The 18,862-nt window shown below is 43.8% G+C and overlaps 1 protein-coding gene across 5 annotated transcripts; it reads right to left on the minus strand.

The window, feature by feature from the left end:
• Positions 1-340: 340 nt before the first annotated feature.
• zhx3b (zinc fingers and homeoboxes 3b) lies at positions 341-15,770 on the minus strand. 5 transcript variants are annotated; one of them, XM_055046095.1, is made up of 8 exons: positions 8,829-9,043; positions 7,401-8,312; positions 7,220-7,327; positions 4,807-6,336; positions 3,622-3,897; positions 3,169-3,483; positions 1,329-1,587; positions 341-974 (listed from the first exon to the last, which is right to left on the minus strand). In XM_055046095.1, the coding sequence occupies exons 1-8, from the start codon at positions 8,832-8,834 to the stop codon at positions 952-954; spliced, it is 3,429 nt and encodes a 1,142-aa protein (XP_054902070.1). In that variant the 5' UTR covers positions 8,835-9,043; the 3' UTR covers positions 341-951. The 5 variants fall into 5 exon arrangements, with proteins under 5 accessions (XP_054902070.1, XP_054902069.1, XP_054902071.1 ...); XM_055046094.1 differs by having other exon boundaries at positions 341-842; positions 936-974; positions 3,169-3,897; XM_055046096.1 differs by lacking the exon at positions 8,829-9,043 and adding an exon at positions 15,280-15,770 and having other exon boundaries at positions 3,169-3,897.
• Between the last annotated feature and the right edge of the window lie 3,092 nt (positions 15,771-18,862).

Raw genomic sequence — 18,862 nt, forward strand, 5'->3', positions numbered from 1 at the left:
TCTTTCTTAGAAGCAGATTAAGAACACTCGATTAGAGACCCTTCTTATGTATTTTCCAGCCATTCTGTAACACAATAAATGATCACCATTACTTATCAACTGCTGTATTGATCAAACCAGACTTAAAAGAAATTTGCCAGTCTTTTTAAACCCATCACAATAACGCTGCTCCTCTACGCAGGTTACAGTGAGCACTGTATCACATTACATCTCAGTGAAATTCAGTTGAAAGTTTCTGTATTTTGTCTTCTAAAGAGATTATCCTTCAAACAGTAAAATGTTTCAGATTATTTTGTTTGGTTCACTCATCTTGGACCAGTGAAGGAGAAACAAGTTGGAATTTGTTACATTCTGTTTATTCTCCAAATGCACATGTAAAAATTGTACATCGAGCATAAGTATGGAACTGTGGTAAAAGTTCAGATCTTTTGCATTTTTTCCTAAGACAGTTTCATAAAAACAAACGAGACATAGAGAAGCACTTGATGCTACGAGAAGATCCGAACTCCACTTGGTTTTAAGCACATCGTCCCATTGCTTTGGGCGTCACAGGATGCCCGCCTTCAGTCCAAACGTCTCCCAGATCAAAGTCCGTCCGATCCAAGCAGAGAAAACGCGTTCAAGGAGCGACGAAGGCGCGCCGAGAGCGGCCGAGTTTGAATGTTTAGCTGAGCAGAAAGAGCGAGACTGAGGGAAAAAAAAAGTTCATCTAAGGCGACGACTTGATGACAGACTTCCCATCGCTCGTGGTCAGACCTCCGTCCACCAAACATGTGGTCATCAAGTAAAACCGGGATGATGGCGTCACATGGCACACGGAGGGCTGGCTGCAGTGTCCGTCTCTAGCAGAGGGAGATGACGGATCTGGGGTCAGTTTCAAACCACTGATCCAGTTACAAACCATCTGCTGTCCTGCCGGAACAAAGACCACCTGCCTTGTGAACTCTGTCCTCATACTGAGGCCTCTTCACTTCCTGTTGAGGGAAAAAAAAAGCAACAAGTGATTCAGAAGAGATGTAAATCTATAGTTGAGCTGTTTAGTTGGGCGGAAAGTGAATATCTGCCACAGCACGCCTCATTACTCATCATAATATCGGTGTGTTTGTATGTTCCACCCTTGCATTTCTGCGCTACCTGATCATTTCACACACACACACACGCACGCATGCACACGCACACACACAGATGATTTCCTATTTTTCTCTGTTGCATTTAACTATTAAGAGGTGTGTGAGTGGTAGCTTCTTGAAGTCAAATTATACTTCATATACACACATTTTTCTTCTTGTGGTTAAAAAAACCCAATAAAAGATGGAGTCCAGGATTACCTGCAGCAGCAGCAGAGCTGTCGGCGTCAGCCTCTGACCCACACACAGACTGCTCCGTCTTCTCATTCGTCCCGCCGCCCGGCTGTGGCTCCAGAGCCGAGGATCCTGTCGGCGGCGCCGCCGCTTCCTCTGCAGCGATGGCTTCCGTTCCCCCCCGCTGTGCAGCGCTTTGCTTAGCGTCGGGGTTCGCTCCCCTGGTAGAGAACCAATGCCGCACCAAGTCGCTCGTCAGGCCAGTTTTCTCAGCCAGCTTCTTTAACTAGGACGTAATCACAAAGGTTTTATTGATTAGACGCAGGCGGGTGTTGAAGCTGAACACCTTGATCATTTAAATTCAACTCATTTGAAATGTTCTTTCCATGTTTCATGCAAAATGTCATTTACCTCAGTGATCTAAACATTTACCATGTGAAGCATTTTATTTTGTAGTAAAATAAATGAAACCCCCCCAAAAAATGAGGAATTCTTAGAAATAGTTGGGAAATGTCTGTTATTATAGATAATAAGATGATATAAAATATTTACTATAACTGTTTATACCAGGTGTTTTGCTTTGCCACTTTGCTTTCATCAAATAATTCCTGTCATACAGGGGAGACATGGATAATAGATGAGGAAGAAAGAGAATGTTTACCGAACCGACATAAAACACCAAACAGAGAAACATTTTCTCATACAAATAAACAAAACTACAACATAAAGTTTGCGTCTCTGGAGTGGGAGGACAAAAACAGCAAAGCGATGATTTCACTCAAAATGAAAACATCTAAAACTTTCCTCTTTCATCAGGAGATTTTTTTTTAATGTAATTCAGTGAACAAAAGACTCTCATCTCTTTTGAGATAAAAGATGACAGATGAATTTAGGAGGAATCAAGACCTGAGGTGTGTCTTAAACTTCAAAGATCTCAGCATCCAAAAAGCTTCCTGAGAATTCCCACAGCAAACAGAGCAGCATGGCTCGCATCTGAAGAAATATATATATATATAATTTTTAAAACTATCTAAAATGTCACATGACTGTGTTATGAGAGCCTCATGGTTTGATGATGAGTTTTACAACACCATGGTGCCTAATGTGATCCAACTGCTGTTATTCAAAAACAGAAAAGCATCAGCTTCACCTGCTGCTGCAAACATGACACACAGCCTACTTTATTATTAGAATCATAGTTCTGGATATTTATATAGCGAGAAAAACAAAAATACAGGATTAACATGCCTACGTTTAGAAAACGCTTTCACAAAATCGTTTCACCTCCTTTGTTGTTCTGCTGAGGTGCTCAACGGCTTAGAAACCAGCGTTTACATATGCAAATAAATCGCAGGAATGTTGATCACTTGGGTAGTTAACCTTTGAACTTCCGACTGAAATCAATCAATAGTACTCAAACTTAAAAAAATATTGTAAAATTATTATCAAACATTATGCCATCCTTTTGTTACACTATTTGGTTTTTATGCAGCAAATAGAGCTGGGACTTTAACGTGTTCATTTTGATGAATTAATGACATTCATTTTTATCATGTTGAAATGTTTTCATGCACTTAATCATGTTACACATGCAGAAGTTCTGAGTCAGAAGCTTTTTATAAATGTGTTTCAGCAGCGACGGACGCTGTTGAGCTTATATGTGTATATTTACTCAAAAATGTGTGCAAAAAGGGAATATGAATTTAAAACGATTATTTTATTGATATATGGTTTTCGATTGAAGTACAATGAATTATAAGTAATTGTAGCAGATTCTGCAACTAACTTCATTACATTTTGTGTTTTGTTGACTCCAGTACCGTTTTTTTGAGTGTGGTCAGACAGGAAAGTGGGTGATGACCTGTACCTGAGAGTCGTCCAGCCTGCCGTGGGCGTCCAGATGGTCCTGCAGGACCTTGGAGCCGTCCCTCTGCAGCTCCTCCTCCAGGGCCAGGTTCTGGTACTCCTCCAGCCACTTCAGCAGTCCATTCTTCTGGACGTAGCGGGAGTCCCCGAACCAGCGCACCACCTCAGGCCTGGGCAGCCCTGTTCCTGAGATGAGCTCATCGTACTGAGTGGCGCTGGGCCACTGGGTTCGGGCGTAGACTTGCTTTAGCAGGTGGAGCTGCTCCGCCGTCTTCTTCCCTCGGACGGTGGCGGGTTTGGGGGAGTGGGAGGTTTTCTGTGTTGGGGTGGAAGGTTGGGAAGGTTTAGTGGTGGTGGAAGAGGTGGGACCCTGGGTGGAGGCAGGCGTGCTGCCAGGCTGAGAGCTCGTACTACCAGATCCCTCCCCCTCTGCTTTACTGCTAGCCTCAGTCACCTTCAGCATCTTCAGATTTATTTTGATGGGGTTCACTTTCGGTTCCCCTGAACCGTCATCCCTCTGCCTCTCTTCTCCATCCACCTCCATCTCCTCGTCCTCCTTCGGCTCCCGCTCCGCCTCCTCCTTCTTCTTCTCAGCAGCCACTCGCTTCCTCTTCTCAGCAAACCAGCCGTGTATCTCCCGCCTAGTCATCTTGGTTTCAGAGCGCAGCCTGTCCACCTCTTCTCCTGACGGGTCAGTGTTCTGGGCAAAGCTGGCCTCAAGGGCTATTACCTGAACGTAGGACACGCAAAGAGATGAGTATTGCTGTCAAAATCATGGGAAGGTTGATTTATTTTAGTTATTTAGTGTTCCCGTGTACTGTAGTCATAGCTCATGTTGCATGATTTACTGCATCGACGATGTTAGAGGGATGAGCCAACCAATCAAACGCAGCCGTACCAAAGCAGGTTTTGGTACAAAGTCTAACAGGAAATGAAATCAGCATCTCCATAAAGCTTATCAGCAGCAAAGAGAACTCCTACAGCTGACACGGCTACCCAAAAACTCACTGGCTGGGGAAAGTTCACTCTGGTTATCAAATAAAGAGAAAAATTTGCTTTTATCTGAAAGAACACGGAGACACAGTTAAGGCCCTTTTCTCCCATGTGAGCTTCTGACCTCGTCTCGGGGTCAGGACGGCTGAACGCAAGAAAAGCAGGAGTCAAAGATCAAATCCTGGATCTCTGCTTCAGACACAGGCCACAACTCTTCAGTCTCTCCAGGATGGTGAAATGATTTTTGTGTGATGGTTGCAACCTAAAATGACTGATTTTTGACACCTTTTTTAAAAGCTTGCAGTCAGATTTGCACGTTTTTATTTTTGCCTTATTTTTGGCCCGACATGGTCTTGCAAAAAAGTTGAAATTGCTGCACATCTTCCCAAATGACAGAATTTTAACTATTTGATGTATCTTATTGAAATAGCATCTTTAATCCATATTAAGTCATGTCCTGTGAATTTGTCAAAATGGATTTTGTAAAGAAAAAAATACAAGCATTACCATTTAGCGTCACATATGTTTTCTTCTTGCAGATTCGGCTTTCAAGAAACGTTGTGAAACAGGAAGTTCAATTAGCAGAGGGCTAAGAGGATTGGTCCAAATTCAGGAGAGTTGCAATGAGAGAGAGTTTGGGTCTCACCTGGTGGGGGTCTCTCTCCTTGTAGCGGACGGCTGTGAAATCAGGTGCGTGTAACCTGAAGAGCCTCTTGGAAGGAGCACTGGGCGATGTGGGGGTCTGTGTTGGCGGAGGGCTCTGGGTGGCGGTGCTGGAGCTGTGCTGGGGAGTTTTGGCACCGGAGTTGCTGCTGCTACTTTCCGACAGATCAACGGGGGTGTTACAGCCGGCGGCGCTGCTACCAGGTGTACCTCCGCCATTCCCCGCTCCAGCACTGGGCTTACTCTGCCCACCCGTGCTGGAGCGGGAGCTCTTGCAGTTGCGGAAATGATAGCGTCTGTCGCTGAACCACTTGCGGACCTCGCGCACCGTGAGCCCGGTGAGGCCGATGAGGCGGTCGACCTCCTCCTGGTCGGGCCACTGGCTCACCAGGAAGCTGTCCTTCAGGGTACTGAGCTGCTCCTGGGACTTCTTGCCTTTGTAAAAGATGGGGTCCAGGAAGGTGCTGGAGGGGGTCCGGGAGCCGGAGCTGCAGCCCGGACCTGCAGGAGTTGGGGAGGAGGACTTGGAGGTGGGAGATGAAGCGTCCTCCATTTTGATGGTTGGAGAGTCACAACCAGAAGGATCTGCTTCCTCAGTTCCTGCACTGGCCAGGTTGTGATGGTTGCTGCTACCATTAGCATCTTTGCTCTTCAGGTTTTCACAGCTGCTGATGACAGCTTTGTTTTCTGTGGGGGTCTTACTGTCCATCTGCCCTGAGCCGCCACCGTCCCCGTTCCCACCCCCGCCAGGTTTACTGTCTGTGTTTCTGGCGCTAGCACGGCTGCTAACATCATTGCTGTTTTTCTCGCTCGAGTTAGCATTAGCACTGCCGTGTTTACCATTGACACTGCTCCCCTTAGTGTTGCTATGACTACTGCTTCCAAGACTAAGATTGATGACACCGCCCTCAGTGTTGCTGGTACTGTTGGTGCCCCCTCCCACAGCTTTACTGCTGCCCACCGTTCCAACCAGCATGCTGGGGCTTTTATCCGCCACCAGAGCAGCGGCGGGTCGGGCCTGCATAGTGGGCCGAGCCGCTGCCTGGGGCTTCGGTGTGACCGCCAGGGCCACGGGGGCACTGCTGACCTGGATTCCGTTTGCCACAACAGGCTGCGTGACGATTACGCCGCCTGGGCTGACAAGAGACCCCTGCAGGAACTGAGGGATCCCGGTGGGCCCCAGGGAGGCGGGCAGCACTGTGATGGTATGTGGCGCCGGGCTGTGGTGACTCTGGGTTTGGTTCTGGGAGCTGACCGGCGCCGTCTGGATGATGGTGTTGAACATCTTCCTCCTGGCGTCCTCGATCTCTTCCGGGGACCAGCTGATGCCTTGCTTCAGTCGCTGAGCGGTGAACCAGATCTTGATCTGCTCCTCGGGGAATTTGGTGACAACGGTCAGGTAGCACAGCTCAGCCTTGGTGGGGTATGGGAACTTGCTGAAAGAGGTCTTCAGGAAGGAGGAGGAGTCCATGGAGGCGCTGTAGGTGGGGATGCTGCTCAGAGGGATCATTACCTGCAGGGAGAGACGGAAAATCAGGGTGGAGTCGGATTGAATCGTACAGTTTAACGACATAGATGAAACCTTTATATCAAAATATATTATAAATATACATTATATATCATATATTTCATATCAGTCGATATTGATATTATTTCAAATATCTGAAATATTGCTGAAACTTGTGGCATAACCTTTCCTGTTTCATCCACATCAGGATGAAACTACTCATCCTGATGTTTCTGCAAGCTCTGTATTGTTATAGGCTCAGTTGGCTGATCCAACAAGACAATGATTGTGGAAATGAGTTGCCCTGAAAAAATTTACATAATAATAATTTGTACTGAGTGTGAATATGTTGTTTACTCACAAATGGTTTAAGCCACGTTTTTCAAGCTGGACCTCATTGAAACATACACTTTCCTGTCCAACTTATTTTTGTTGGAAGTTTTTAAGAAAGTTCTGACCAAAACACACATCAACACTGGTTTTGCATTGACCTCTTAACGGTCACTCCAAAAGTACTTTCATGCAAGTCAATGGGTCTGGAGGACACAGCTGTCCTCATGAATCTTAAAGGGCTCCACTTACGGCCACATTAAAATTGTGTGGCTTATTGTTCAAAACCAGATCCACAGGCAGGAAGGCAACAATTTTAAAATAACTAAAAACAAGTAACGCAAAGTATTCCACAAAAATGTCAGATTGAAAATTTTCCAACCTAATTGTTGTTTTTAATTCGTTGAGCTTTTGTGTTTTCACACCATCCTGGACTACTGATGATAAAACCCATCATAAAAAAGAAATAAAATGTACGTTTCCTTTCGCTGATGATTGCATATAACCCGTGTACTTGAATAGTAAATTGTGTAACACTTACACAAAAGCCAATTCATACCTTGGGAAGATTTTGTGAGGATGAGGATGAAGAAGCGGAAGAAGCAGTAGAGGAAGCTGTGATAGGTGCTGAATGGTGAAGACTTCGGTTCTGAGCTACAGACACAACCTGAAAGGAATTAAAAACACAATTAATAAAGTAAATTCACTTAAAACAAATAAAACACCAGTATCAGTGCCACCTGTGTGATGGGCGTCTTCAGTAGGGGTAAACCCGTCGAGCCGTTGACAATCTGGATCGCCGAGGGCAGAGTGGTCTTGCTCGTTCCGTTGTGGACGATTGTGGAGACGTGGGTGACTGTAACAGCAGAAGATTCTTTTCTTTCGGATTCCCTGGATATAGAGGCAGGATGCACGTCCGAGGCGGGCTCGTCTGACACCGAGTGAGACACCACAATCCTCTTGGGTTCAGATTTGCCCTTCAGCATCCTCATTATTGGCGTCTTAGTGATGGAGATTTCGCTGTCCCTGCACAGCTCTGCCCCTATCACCAGGTTCTGCTCCACCACCACCCTCCTCTCCCTCCTCCTCAGCTGCAGGGTCGTATTCAAAGTGCTAGGGTGGACTCTGGCGTTGTGCAGAGCTAGCCCCTCAAACTTTGGCGCCGACACGCCGCAGCTCATGCAGACGAAGCCAGGGTCCGCCCTAAAGTCCGGGTGCCCCGTGTAGACGTGATCTAAGAACAAGTTGAGGTCGTGAGTTTCAAAATTGCACAGCTTGCAAGTGTAAGTGCCGCCGCCGCCGTCCTTATCTGCATCCCCCGCCTCCTGATTTGGGTCACCGCTGGCATCCAGAGGGCTGCGTCTGTCACCTCCAGGAACCCTGGAGTGACGGAGTGGAACCAGAGAGTCCCGCTCCGCCTCCTCCACAGAGCGGATGACCTTACTGGGGATCATGCAGGGTGTAGTGGACTTCCTTTTGCTGGCCATGGTGAGACCAGAGGGAAACGAGGTGGGCGGGGGGTCAAATGGCTGAGGGGCTGAGAGAGAGAAGATGGATTCCTCCTTCACTATCGTCCAGTCATGGGGGAAGGCGAGTGGACGGGCTCGTCCATAAGTCCCCAACTGATTCTCTGCAGAGGTTTTAGTAGAATCCTGAAAAAGAAGAGAGAGAAAATTAAAATATCTAAAATATCTAGATCACCTGGAATTTAGACAAGGTAGGCCAACAAAAATAAAAGGATTTCTTACAGAAGTTTCATGTAATATCAGGATCTTCAGGGTAAAAAAAACATCTTTAAAGTATTAAAGCTAAAAGTAAGGTTGAACTTTCCCATCCCCTGAAACTCAATCTCATTTATGATGCCATTCAGTCTCAGTCTGCCTCCTCACTACAGGCTTTTTGGGAGAGACCCTATACTACCCCTCTTACTCCCCTCCCCCATGCTACTCCTTCTCACTTCCTCTCTTTCAGACACACCCCCACAGAGACTGTGAGCTGTGTGCCTCTGAAGTGGCACTAAACACATTTCAATGCACTCTGAATATATTTTTCTTTTAAAATTTGCTGCTCAATACAGCCAGGAACTTGACAATGAAGCAACGCTGCATTTCATCACATATTTTCTGGAAAGACACATTCCTGAAAAATCAGGACCAACAGCAACACACCTGCATCTCAAAAAAGATTTTTAAAAATCGTCCCACATCCAGAGTCCGAGTCTTTATGGGGAGATGGCGAAGCTTCCTGTGGAGTGAAGGGGTTCGCTCCTCCCTTTCTTTCCGCCTAACATGGAGGCAACGATGCAGGATTGAAGGACGGCTTTAGGGCAATTACTCTCACAGCTATTCTGCCCCAACATGACATCTCATGCAAAGAACGAGAAGCTCACCGAGCCTCCACAGCTGAAACGCAGAACAGCGTTTCTTCTTGCAAAAATGTTCCTTAAACGTTAAACACTGAACACAAAATTCACCGAATAGAAGGGGATCCAAACTGAAACAAGGTGTAATCCTCTTCCTGCAACATATTTGTGCCAAGGTGTGAAAGAAACCCAGATTGCATGTGGTCATTAAATAAATCCCTCCTTTTCTGGTTGCATATCTCTTTCTCGAATTGCAAACCTGCTGCTTTTCTTTGCACCTACAACAGCATGAGCAAATGCTTGGTTTGCCCCACACATGGGTCATGGTACATTAGCTCTGCGCTCAGTTAACCCCCTCAGGACTGGGGTGTGACACAACGTACAAAGAGTTCACTTTGAGGAACCAGAACGAAGTCAGCCTCTAGATTTATCTTTAAAAAAAAGAAATCTGCATTAAAGGAGGACTCTTTGGGCCTTTTTAAAGGTAAATAAGGGGGCAGAGTGTGAGTGTGCTTGCATACATCTGTGTGAGGGGTTAACGGGCAATTGAGGTTCGTCTCTGAGGGAACATGATGCCCCTCTCCCCCCCTTCTTCCACCCCACTGAGAGCAGCAACTGCCCTTGGTTTGAGCTGCCGTCTGCCCCTCCTACCTAGACCCCCACCCCAACCACCGCCGCCATTCAGTTCTGCATCAGGGGGCACCGCTCTGCCAAGCCAGGCTGGTCACATGACCGACACAATGGCTTATGGGTGGGCAGTCGCAGTCATCCATCACGTGGTGTGCTGGGTGTGGGTGGCAGGCGAGAGTAGAGAGAGGGAGAGCAAACGGTAGATGCTGATGATGGTGGGGGGATGGGCAGGCCGTTTGAGGTGGGGTGTGGGGGGTGATGGTGGTGTTAACTATCGTCAAGAAACCACTGAGGTGTTTCTGTGAGGAATTTTCCTTCATGGTACCCCCCCTGCCCCACCACTGCAACCAGCCTACCCCCGCACTTCCGAGCCCCCGTTGTGCTCCGAGGTTCAGTCACACACTGTTTCCCTCCCTCCCCACCGCGCTGTGAAGCCTGGAATGTTCTGCCAATGGACACAACCTGGAGCTCATGAAAACCAGCTTGCAGTGCCTTCCAACACCAAACCGAATGGGTATAAAACTGATTGAGAGGCGTCACTTAACTCAGGTGACGGCTGAAACAAAGTCCCCTGGCCTCATCGGTTTTTGCTTAGGCAACTTCGGTCAACTTGACCACCGATTCTGTGCGTTGACATTCACCGACTGACCATCCTAGCCATGATGGTAATGTGGATGTGTTTTGTGTGACACTGTCAACGTTTGTACGTGTGAATTTCCTGTGAGGTTGAGAGTAAAGTGCAGGGAGGTGGGTGTGTGTGCATGTGCATGTAACGTGCGGGGGTGGGTGTCTGCATGCCTGTGTGAAGCCTGTTTATGAAGGTGGTGAGGCTGCCATTTTTTACTGTGTGAGAGATCACACGTCTCCCAGTCCCTCTCAGACACACACATAAAAACAAGGTCTTAAATGTCTGAGCTTGAAACCAAAGATGAATCAATCAATCGGGCCAGAGGATGAAATTGGGCCTATTTTTTTCTTGATCAGCTGAGATTGGAAATCAATAAGGGAAACAGAAAAGAAAAAAAACATATTTTTTAATTCAATATAATATAAAAAAACACATTAAAATTGATAAATACCTCCATACTCTAAGTTAAAAAAAACTACCAATGCAATAAGTCAACAAGAGAGCAGAATAAACACAAATTTCCCCTCGATCGGCTCTGATCTTTGATAAGTGAAGTGCTTTCCTTTGCCCAATAAATGCAACAAAGCTAAAAACTGCCCCCATTTTATGTCTGTGAATGCACCAAGAGAATGTACTCTCATGCACATTTTTTCAATGTTATTAAAAGATCCAGTTTAAGTAGTAGTGTTTAAGTGCTACTCAAACTTTAAAGCAGTCGTAGTTTAAGTATTATTTCCTTTGCTGCCTATTGGGTTGCTAACCGCTACCACTAACGAAAACAAAATAACAGATTTTATCTTCGTGTGTCCCCAGGTTCCACCTTAAAACCAGAAACTGATGTGGTCCAGAAAAAGTCTGATCTTTTTAAAACCGAAGGCATCTTCGCTTTAGTAGAGTATGACGCCAAATAATCAGCTCACCTGAGAATCCTGCAGCTGATCACTTGAGACTACAGATGCTGCTCTAGGAAACAAACCTCAACTCTAATGAGTGTTCTGCACAGGCCTTTCCTCAGCTGCTCCCGTTTTATTCCTCCCTCTGCCCCCTCCTGCTGTTCCCTCACCCCGCCTCCCTCTCCGAACAAGTTTGGCACTCGGAGACAGGTCGGCAGCGGCACTGGTGTGTTACTGTCCCCATGGCAACCACCTCCTAGCCCCCCGCCTTCTCTTACCAGCTCACTTCTCTAAAGCACACGCATGTGGGTAAATGCACGCACACACATGCACACACACACAGCGAGATCTCCTGTGCCATGCAGTCCCAGGCCAGAGTGGGGCTTGTTTGTTCCACACACCCCTCAGAGTGGTATTTGGAGAGTCCCTGCCCTGCTCCTATTTCAGTGCAGCTTCCCGCACCGAGCGTTCCCGTCTCTCCGATAGGTGTGGCTGCCGTCTCCATTGGCCGGAGCCGACGGCGTCTCTTCCTGTCAGGGCTGTGTCCAGACATCTGCCATCCTGCCCCTATTCCCCCTGCTTCCCCCACAGCACTCTGTGGTCCTGCAGGGGCCTCCGTCACACAGGGTTGCTATGTTCTATGCTGCAAGAGCTACGCCAGATGCTATCTCACTCATTCAGGGGAAGAGGGCCCTAAAAACAGCCTTAAACCCCAAGTGTGTTCCAACCAATTATCAAGACTGCACCTATGCGGCGGCACACGCCCGATCCACCTTCCAGTGTCTGCCTCCACGTCTTCCGCCATGTTTTTCTTTGTCTTAGTACAAGATAAAAGTGCTTGTTTCAGCTACTTTCTCCCACCATAAACCAGCACCTTCCAGCTAACCTCCAGCTGTCAATCACGCGCTCATCTTGTGTGCATCTCGACTTGTGTCTTCCACAACAATCGGGAAACCTCAATTACAGTGTTCCTACATCGTTTTTCCTTCCTTCCCTCGGATCCCTGAGAGTCAATGTGGGCTGCTCCTCGGGTCAGGGAGAGGATGGGCTGCGTGGGCTGCACCGCTGTGGCTGCTGCGGCTGCATGGATTTAAACTGGACTGCTGAGAGGGGAGGGAGAGAAACATGGCGGTCGCTCTTTGTAGTCCACCCTAAAATGGCCGACATCACAGGCTGTTCACCAGTCAAGCAGAGTGAAGATATTGCGACGATCCAAACTAGTCTGCTACAGGCCCGGTCGGGATTTTCTTGGTCATAACTGGTGAAAAGTTAATTATAAATTACACGGTTGGATACAGGAAAGATAAAACGACTCAACTCGCCTAATGCGGTCAGAACATTTCTCATGTTAACTGATTCCTTAGAAGAGTTATTAGCTACATAAATCTGGAGCTACTCAGGAAAAAATAAAACAGCCTGTAGAGCGAAGTGGTCATAGCGGGGGCGGAAGCAATTAATCAGATAAATTTCTCAATAAATTATTATTTCAATAATCGATTAATCGTTCCCTGGGGTATACATAAAAAGAGGCTATTTTCTGACAAAAATAACAAACTTAGAGCAACAGTTAAGCCAAAATTATCCAAAGAATATCTTCATTTTGCAATCAAGATAAAAAAAAAGAAAGAAAATTTGCAAAGCATCTTTTACTACTGAAAACAGCAGTCAACAGATCAGCCCTATGCTGTAGGGCTGAGCTTTTCACATTTTGATGTTAAAAGTATTTTAAACTGCAAATGCATCCTCTGCTACAAACTATTAAGCATGCAGTAAGAAGATGCTTTCGTATTGAATTTTAAGCAAGAAAAGGTTTTTTTTGCATCAATTTGCAAAAATGTCTCTTTTTTTTACTTAAAATGGGCTCTAGTAAAATGCCTTCAGATTTTTATTTCCTACAGAAATAACATAAAACATAATACTAGTTATACACCACAATGAGAGCAACAAAGCTACAAGGCAGAGATGTTTTTGTGAGACTCAAACTCAGTTTAAATAGTTTGTCACTTCCACAACAACGCCATTTGTTTTGCTATGTTGTTGTAAATTGTTACATAATATAGATAAAATCTAACCTCCCACAAACCAGCTTCCAAATGCACATGCCTCTCGTGACGTCACATAAGACTGTGGGGTATTTGCTGTTAATTCGACGCTTTATTATCAGTCCAATTCTTCATCTAAATGTTTTAATTTGTATTCTGTGCAGCTGCAGCAAAGTGCTTGAGCTCTATTTGACAACGCTGCCTTTTAAAGAAAGATTTGGCAACAATAAAACAAATGTAAGCAGTTTGTGAAGAGAAGGGGGGCACATTGGAATAGGATGCTTCACATTATATGCCAACCTCTGTCAAAAGTCATTTGTCTCCGACAGTGTTTCCTAACGCCAGATGATCAGCCCGTTTCTTTTTAAAGAGACAGCAAGAAACTTGAAGGTGGTGGAGTCGCCCAACGTTCAGCTTCATCAGCTCCGACCACTGGAGGTCAGATGAAAACTCAGAAATGTTGTTTTCCTGAGAACGTCAACACTTCCCAGTATGGAAGTTACGACTGAGTGGAAAGAACTCCGAGTGTGCTCTTTTTCATAAGTGACGTGAGTTGTTTAAGAATGAGGCTGTATTTTCTGTTATCGGGAAATGTCTGCTATTCATTCGAGCCGCAAGGGAGATCAAAACTTTCATAAGACGGCAGAATAAAGTGGTTGATTTGTTTTTATCCATAAAAAAAAACATATTCTAAAATGCTAATTATTACCCAGTTGTGTTTCTGTCAATTTAATTTAAAAAAATGCACACCACTGGACAGTTATTACAAGTTCAACATATTTTCTCACATGATTGATAAGTTGATCACCTCATGCTTTTCATGAGTTCTTATTTTTATTCTCCATGTGATCATCAGCAATGACGAGGCAAGCGGCCACTAGTGAGAGTGGACCGTTGGCGATAAACAGAAAGCTGGATTAAGCTGTGCGTCGAACCTTTGACTCACGTGGACGTCAGACACAAATTAGCTTCCAGGGAAAGCTTTGGCCTAATCCTAGGAGTGACACAAACTATCAAGATAAACAGAAACGCACAGACCCAGCTTTTCTTGGTCGACAGCAATATCCGGTTTCCTTTGAGATCTGACCTGCTGATTCTGGTCATTTTTATCGAGGGGTGCAACAGATTTCACTAACAGAACTAGCAGTTTTCACTATCAGAAAGAAGATGAATACATGTTAATCTCTGCTTATGCATCAAGGCCTCCAAGACAATTTTTTATTCAACCCAATAAGTGCATACATTTAAATGTTTGCTGACGTCATTCTCTGAAAAGGATTTGAGTTCTAAGCAGGGATAAATGTAATCAATAAGAAAGAAAACGTCCATTTATTTCTCTGTTCCTCCATTCAGTCCTGTGCAGTAGTTTGAAATGCTTCATAAATAAAGCTGTACTGCAATGTTTATGTCAGAAACAATTAATGAGTCAATTAGGGGGGAAACCAGCCGATTGCGATCTCTAAAGATAAACAATCACTTGAACGCTTCACGAAACAATAACAAAAATAAACATTGCTGCTTATTGTTTGTAAACTCCGGGTCAGTCTTGATTCAAACTAAAGTCGGTCTGAGCCAACATGTAACTTTTCATGAACTGTAAAATATTTCGACAGTTTATTTACTACTTCTTTGAAACAGTATTTTGTAGAAATGCGGTATTTGGAGTGGAAAAAAAGTGTCTCGACGCGTCACTGAGCACAGCAGCTCTGAACGTATCCGAAAATGATGCATCTTCCGCTCAACTTAAGGCGGAGTAATCCCCAACTTAATTCGCTCGTGTGCATTATTAAGGCTTGCAAGCAGTATGGCCAATTCAGATAGGAGAAAAGAGACGAGCCCCCTCCACAACCCCTCCACACCCCAAAAAACAAACAAAAAAAAAACCCTACACTGTCTCTCTCTTTTTCCCACCCCTGTCGGCTGTCGCCATTTTAAGCAGGCGACATGCAGCTGGCCAGCGCTGCTGAGCCAAAAGCCCACAAAGGTGAGGCTTTCCCTCAGCTCGGAGAAGTTTGAGTTGAGATGAAGCACTGAAATATACGGGTATCAACACACCACACTCACCTCGCTTTGTTGGGTCTCACTGTGCGCAGTGAACGTTCTTCAAAAAAAAAAAAAAAAAGAAAAAAAGAAAAGTTTACATTGATTCGGGCTCACGCAGGAGCCACTAACGGACTTCGCTGATGACAACTTATAGGTGGAAGACCCCTCCGTCCATCGGCTGCAGACAAACGCGACACCCGGCGTCCGGACAGCGACGCTCTGTCTTGGGGCTCGTGTCTGATTCGCCAGGCTCGGCTCGGCTCTGCTCCGCGTCGGTGTTGGAGCAGACAGCGGAGGGGAGGAAAATACGACGGACGTACCGAGGGAAGAGACGCACACGTGACGCAGACGTCACTGACGGTTGAGTTGGCGTGAGGGCTCGAGCTCGGAGATGCGGAGTGAGAGAAAGTGAGTCAGATTCGCCGTCTCGACCCCCTGACCCTGCGTACCTCTGCTCTGAACTCCCGCTGAAGTGTCTCGCAGAAACTAACAGAATTGCGGATTAGCGTGATGTTCGAGCAGCTCTCACCTGTCCCCCTCCTCTCAGGTAACTTCTCTTAAAGGGATAGTCCCCCCAAAAGACACCCCGGACTATAAAACCCTGATTATGTCTGACTGCAGTAAATGCACCCATCTATCATAACTAATGTCTTTGCCTCTGCTGAAAAGAAATGCATCCCCACAGTCCTTCACAGTCCACCTTTCAGAATTAAAAAGCACACTTTACCAAAACTTATCGCGTTTTCATGACTTAATCATAATATGACACTTTAATAACGTTTTATAACCGAACTCAATTTTTTGACCTAAGAAAAGAGTGATCATTCTGTTCTCACTATTTTCACAATATTTAAACAACCAATTCAATGCAAAAGAAGAGAGGTTATAAGGTGATTAATGCATGTGTTATTTCAGTTGCATAAGCATTATTTTGAAAATCCCCACCAAATGTATCAAGCATACATAACTGATGAACAAACCAACAATTATTTATCTAATTATATGAGAGAATTAAGCTAAAGTATTTGTTACACAGTATTTTTATATCAAATACCTTAAATGCATGCTACATAGTTCTACTCAATTGATATTTTCCATAGAAAGTTTGTTCTTGTACCTGAATACTTTTTAGAAAGTGATTTAAGTAAATATACCCAAATAAAATGTGAAAAAAATAATCAACATTTTTAATTATTAATTCAAGTTAAAAAATTTGACAAACTAAAGGCGTTTTATGAAGTGCTTCTGTTTACATTAACTTCAAATGACTCTTGATCAGGTCTAAGCAATATTTAAAATATTGTTCTTTTCATGTTTACTGGCAATGATGGAGATGTAGAGAGTTGCTAAAGTTGTGTATCAGATTCCCTCTTTTGTGTTCAGATAGATTACCACATGTTGCACATAATTTTCATTCCCTGGGCCATTATTGTTATGACCATGAAGGTGTAAGAGCATCCTCCTATCCGTCAAAACAATTCACCTATGACCTCTCAGAACAACGTTGCAATGATTTGTTACAGGCCATAAATGGACAGTAAATGTGTTGTGAATCAAGGAGGCATTTTCTTTAATTAATGTGATTATGGAATGATATTAAAAAGTTATTACACTTTAAAATATAGCACTACTTTTTTAAATCTGAAAATACGTTTTGATGTAATTAGAGATGATTTATTATCAGCCCCATGAATAAATAGTGACACAAATATCAGTAATCACGTTTGAAGGGTAATTTGTTTTGTTTATTGTTGACTTTCTGTCATTACATTAAGCTATGTCTGCATGCCTTACAGAAATTAAGTACATTTATTTACTATATATATCCATTTTGAGAATAACAAAATGGATATAATTTCAGTTCAAGTCAGTTTAATTCAATTCATTTTAATTTAATTTAAAGCAATTCAAAATACTTTATGAATCCAGAAGAGAAATTAATTGGAATTTTCACTCTTATTTCTTCAGAGCAATCACTTCAATAAGAAATTCAATGATTACTTTGGACTCATTTGTTAATAGACTCCAGAATCACCCATTTGTAGTCACACTAATTTATTTTATTGATTAAACAATGCTCCTACTACCAACCCATCAGTACAGACAGGATTTGGCATGTGTTTTTTCTTGTTTGTTTTGAACTTTGAACTTTTACTTCATTTTCAAAACCTAACAATGAAACTGAACAACTGGATAATACTCAAAGTTGAAGCTGCCTCAGAAAAAGGAGCAGAGACATGGCACCCTGGTTATGAAATGTGAAAAGTTCTGGTTAGAACAGCCTAGGGAAAGAATCTAAACAAACATAAAATTAGTACCTACTTAAAAAGAAATGTGAAATACCATCAGCGAATTTAAGGCCCAACTGTATCAAGTTCTATCAATGTCTGACTGTCCTCCTGAAATAGAAACAGAGCTTTTTTTAAAACACCTTAGTTGTTAGATTAAATACATTACATAAAGGTGAGTTAATAAAAGGAAATATGATTAATGAGCACCATGGGAATCCCATTTAATCCTTCAGTAACTAACAACTAAAGACTGGTCAAAATCAGACAGGTGTTGCCCCTGTGACATCACCAGGAAGGAATTATGCCAGCAGAATTGAAAAGCAATTGTCACGTTGCATTAGACAATGTGAAATAGCTTTAAGTTTTGAGAGAGGGACACTTTGAAAGCACTAGAAAGCAAAATATTTCATCATGTGGTCCACTTCATGGCTGCTCGTTTTCATCCAGCAATAGACCTACACACATATGCTATAAAATTGTCATAAGAAACAGCCCAAAAATTGTTCAAAGTGTAATCTCTACATACAGGTATGTGACTTTATTATTGGAAGCCAAACTAAAAGGCTAAGTTACTTTGTGAAAGTCTTTGCTATGTCTACAGAGCCATTGAAATAAACATATCACCTTCATGGTCATAGATTCAGAACAGTCCGAAGAGCTCAGGGTATAAAAAACATTTTTAAAAAATACACAGAAGATAAAATAATGGAGATTTGATGGGATCTGAGATGGGAAATAGAAACAATGATATTCATTAATATTCACAGGCACGTACAGTGGATCAAAATAAAATATTGTTAATGCACCAGAAGAAATCAGCATTTTCCTGGCTCAAGCTATTTAAAAAGTGTCAGGAGGACTTAGTGTATTGAATGGTTGTAATTTTTTACTATAAAACAGCATTAATGATTCCTTAGCAGCCAAAGGTTCAACAGAATGGTTAAATTTTCTGGCATAAATCTGTCCTTACTAACACATTGCTGGTGTGATAGTAAGTGACATAAAATAATAATAATAAAAAAACCTTCTCATGACTTTGTAGTTTCAGACTCCAACTTGGTTCTTGGATGTTAGCATAGACTCACAACTCTCTCATCCCTTGCAAAACCCCCCAAAAAACTGACCCAAATCAGTGGTGCTCCACATGGACTAATCTGAAGTGAGCAACAATAAGCAGCATAAGCCCACGTGATGACTATCCTGCTTTTGTTTAAAAAATCCTTAAGCAGCTTTTTGTTATAAATTTGTTCCAAACTGAAAATGCTGACACATCGCCCACCACTTCCTGAATGAGTCAGTTATTCAAAAGAGAA

This window comes from Poeciliopsis prolifica, unplaced genomic scaffold, assembly GCF_027474105.1.
Source record: "Poeciliopsis prolifica strain line A6 unplaced genomic scaffold, Auburn_PproV2 SCAFFOLD023, whole genome shotgun sequence".
NCBI lineage: Eukaryota > Metazoa > Chordata > Actinopteri > Cyprinodontiformes > Poeciliidae > Poeciliopsis > Poeciliopsis prolifica.

Bases quoted from the DNA above. Each gene is read 5' to 3' on its own strand.
- zhx3b (XM_055046094.1), bottom strand. The intron at 7,328-7,400 runs GTGGCACTGATA...AATTCCTTTCAG, and splicing joins TGAAGACGCCCATCACACAG to GTTGTGTCTGTAGCTCAGAA. The intron at 1,588-3,168 runs GTACAGGTCATC...ATTACGTCCTAG, and splicing joins GCAGGCTGGACGACTCTCAG to TTAAAGAAGCTGGCTGAGAA.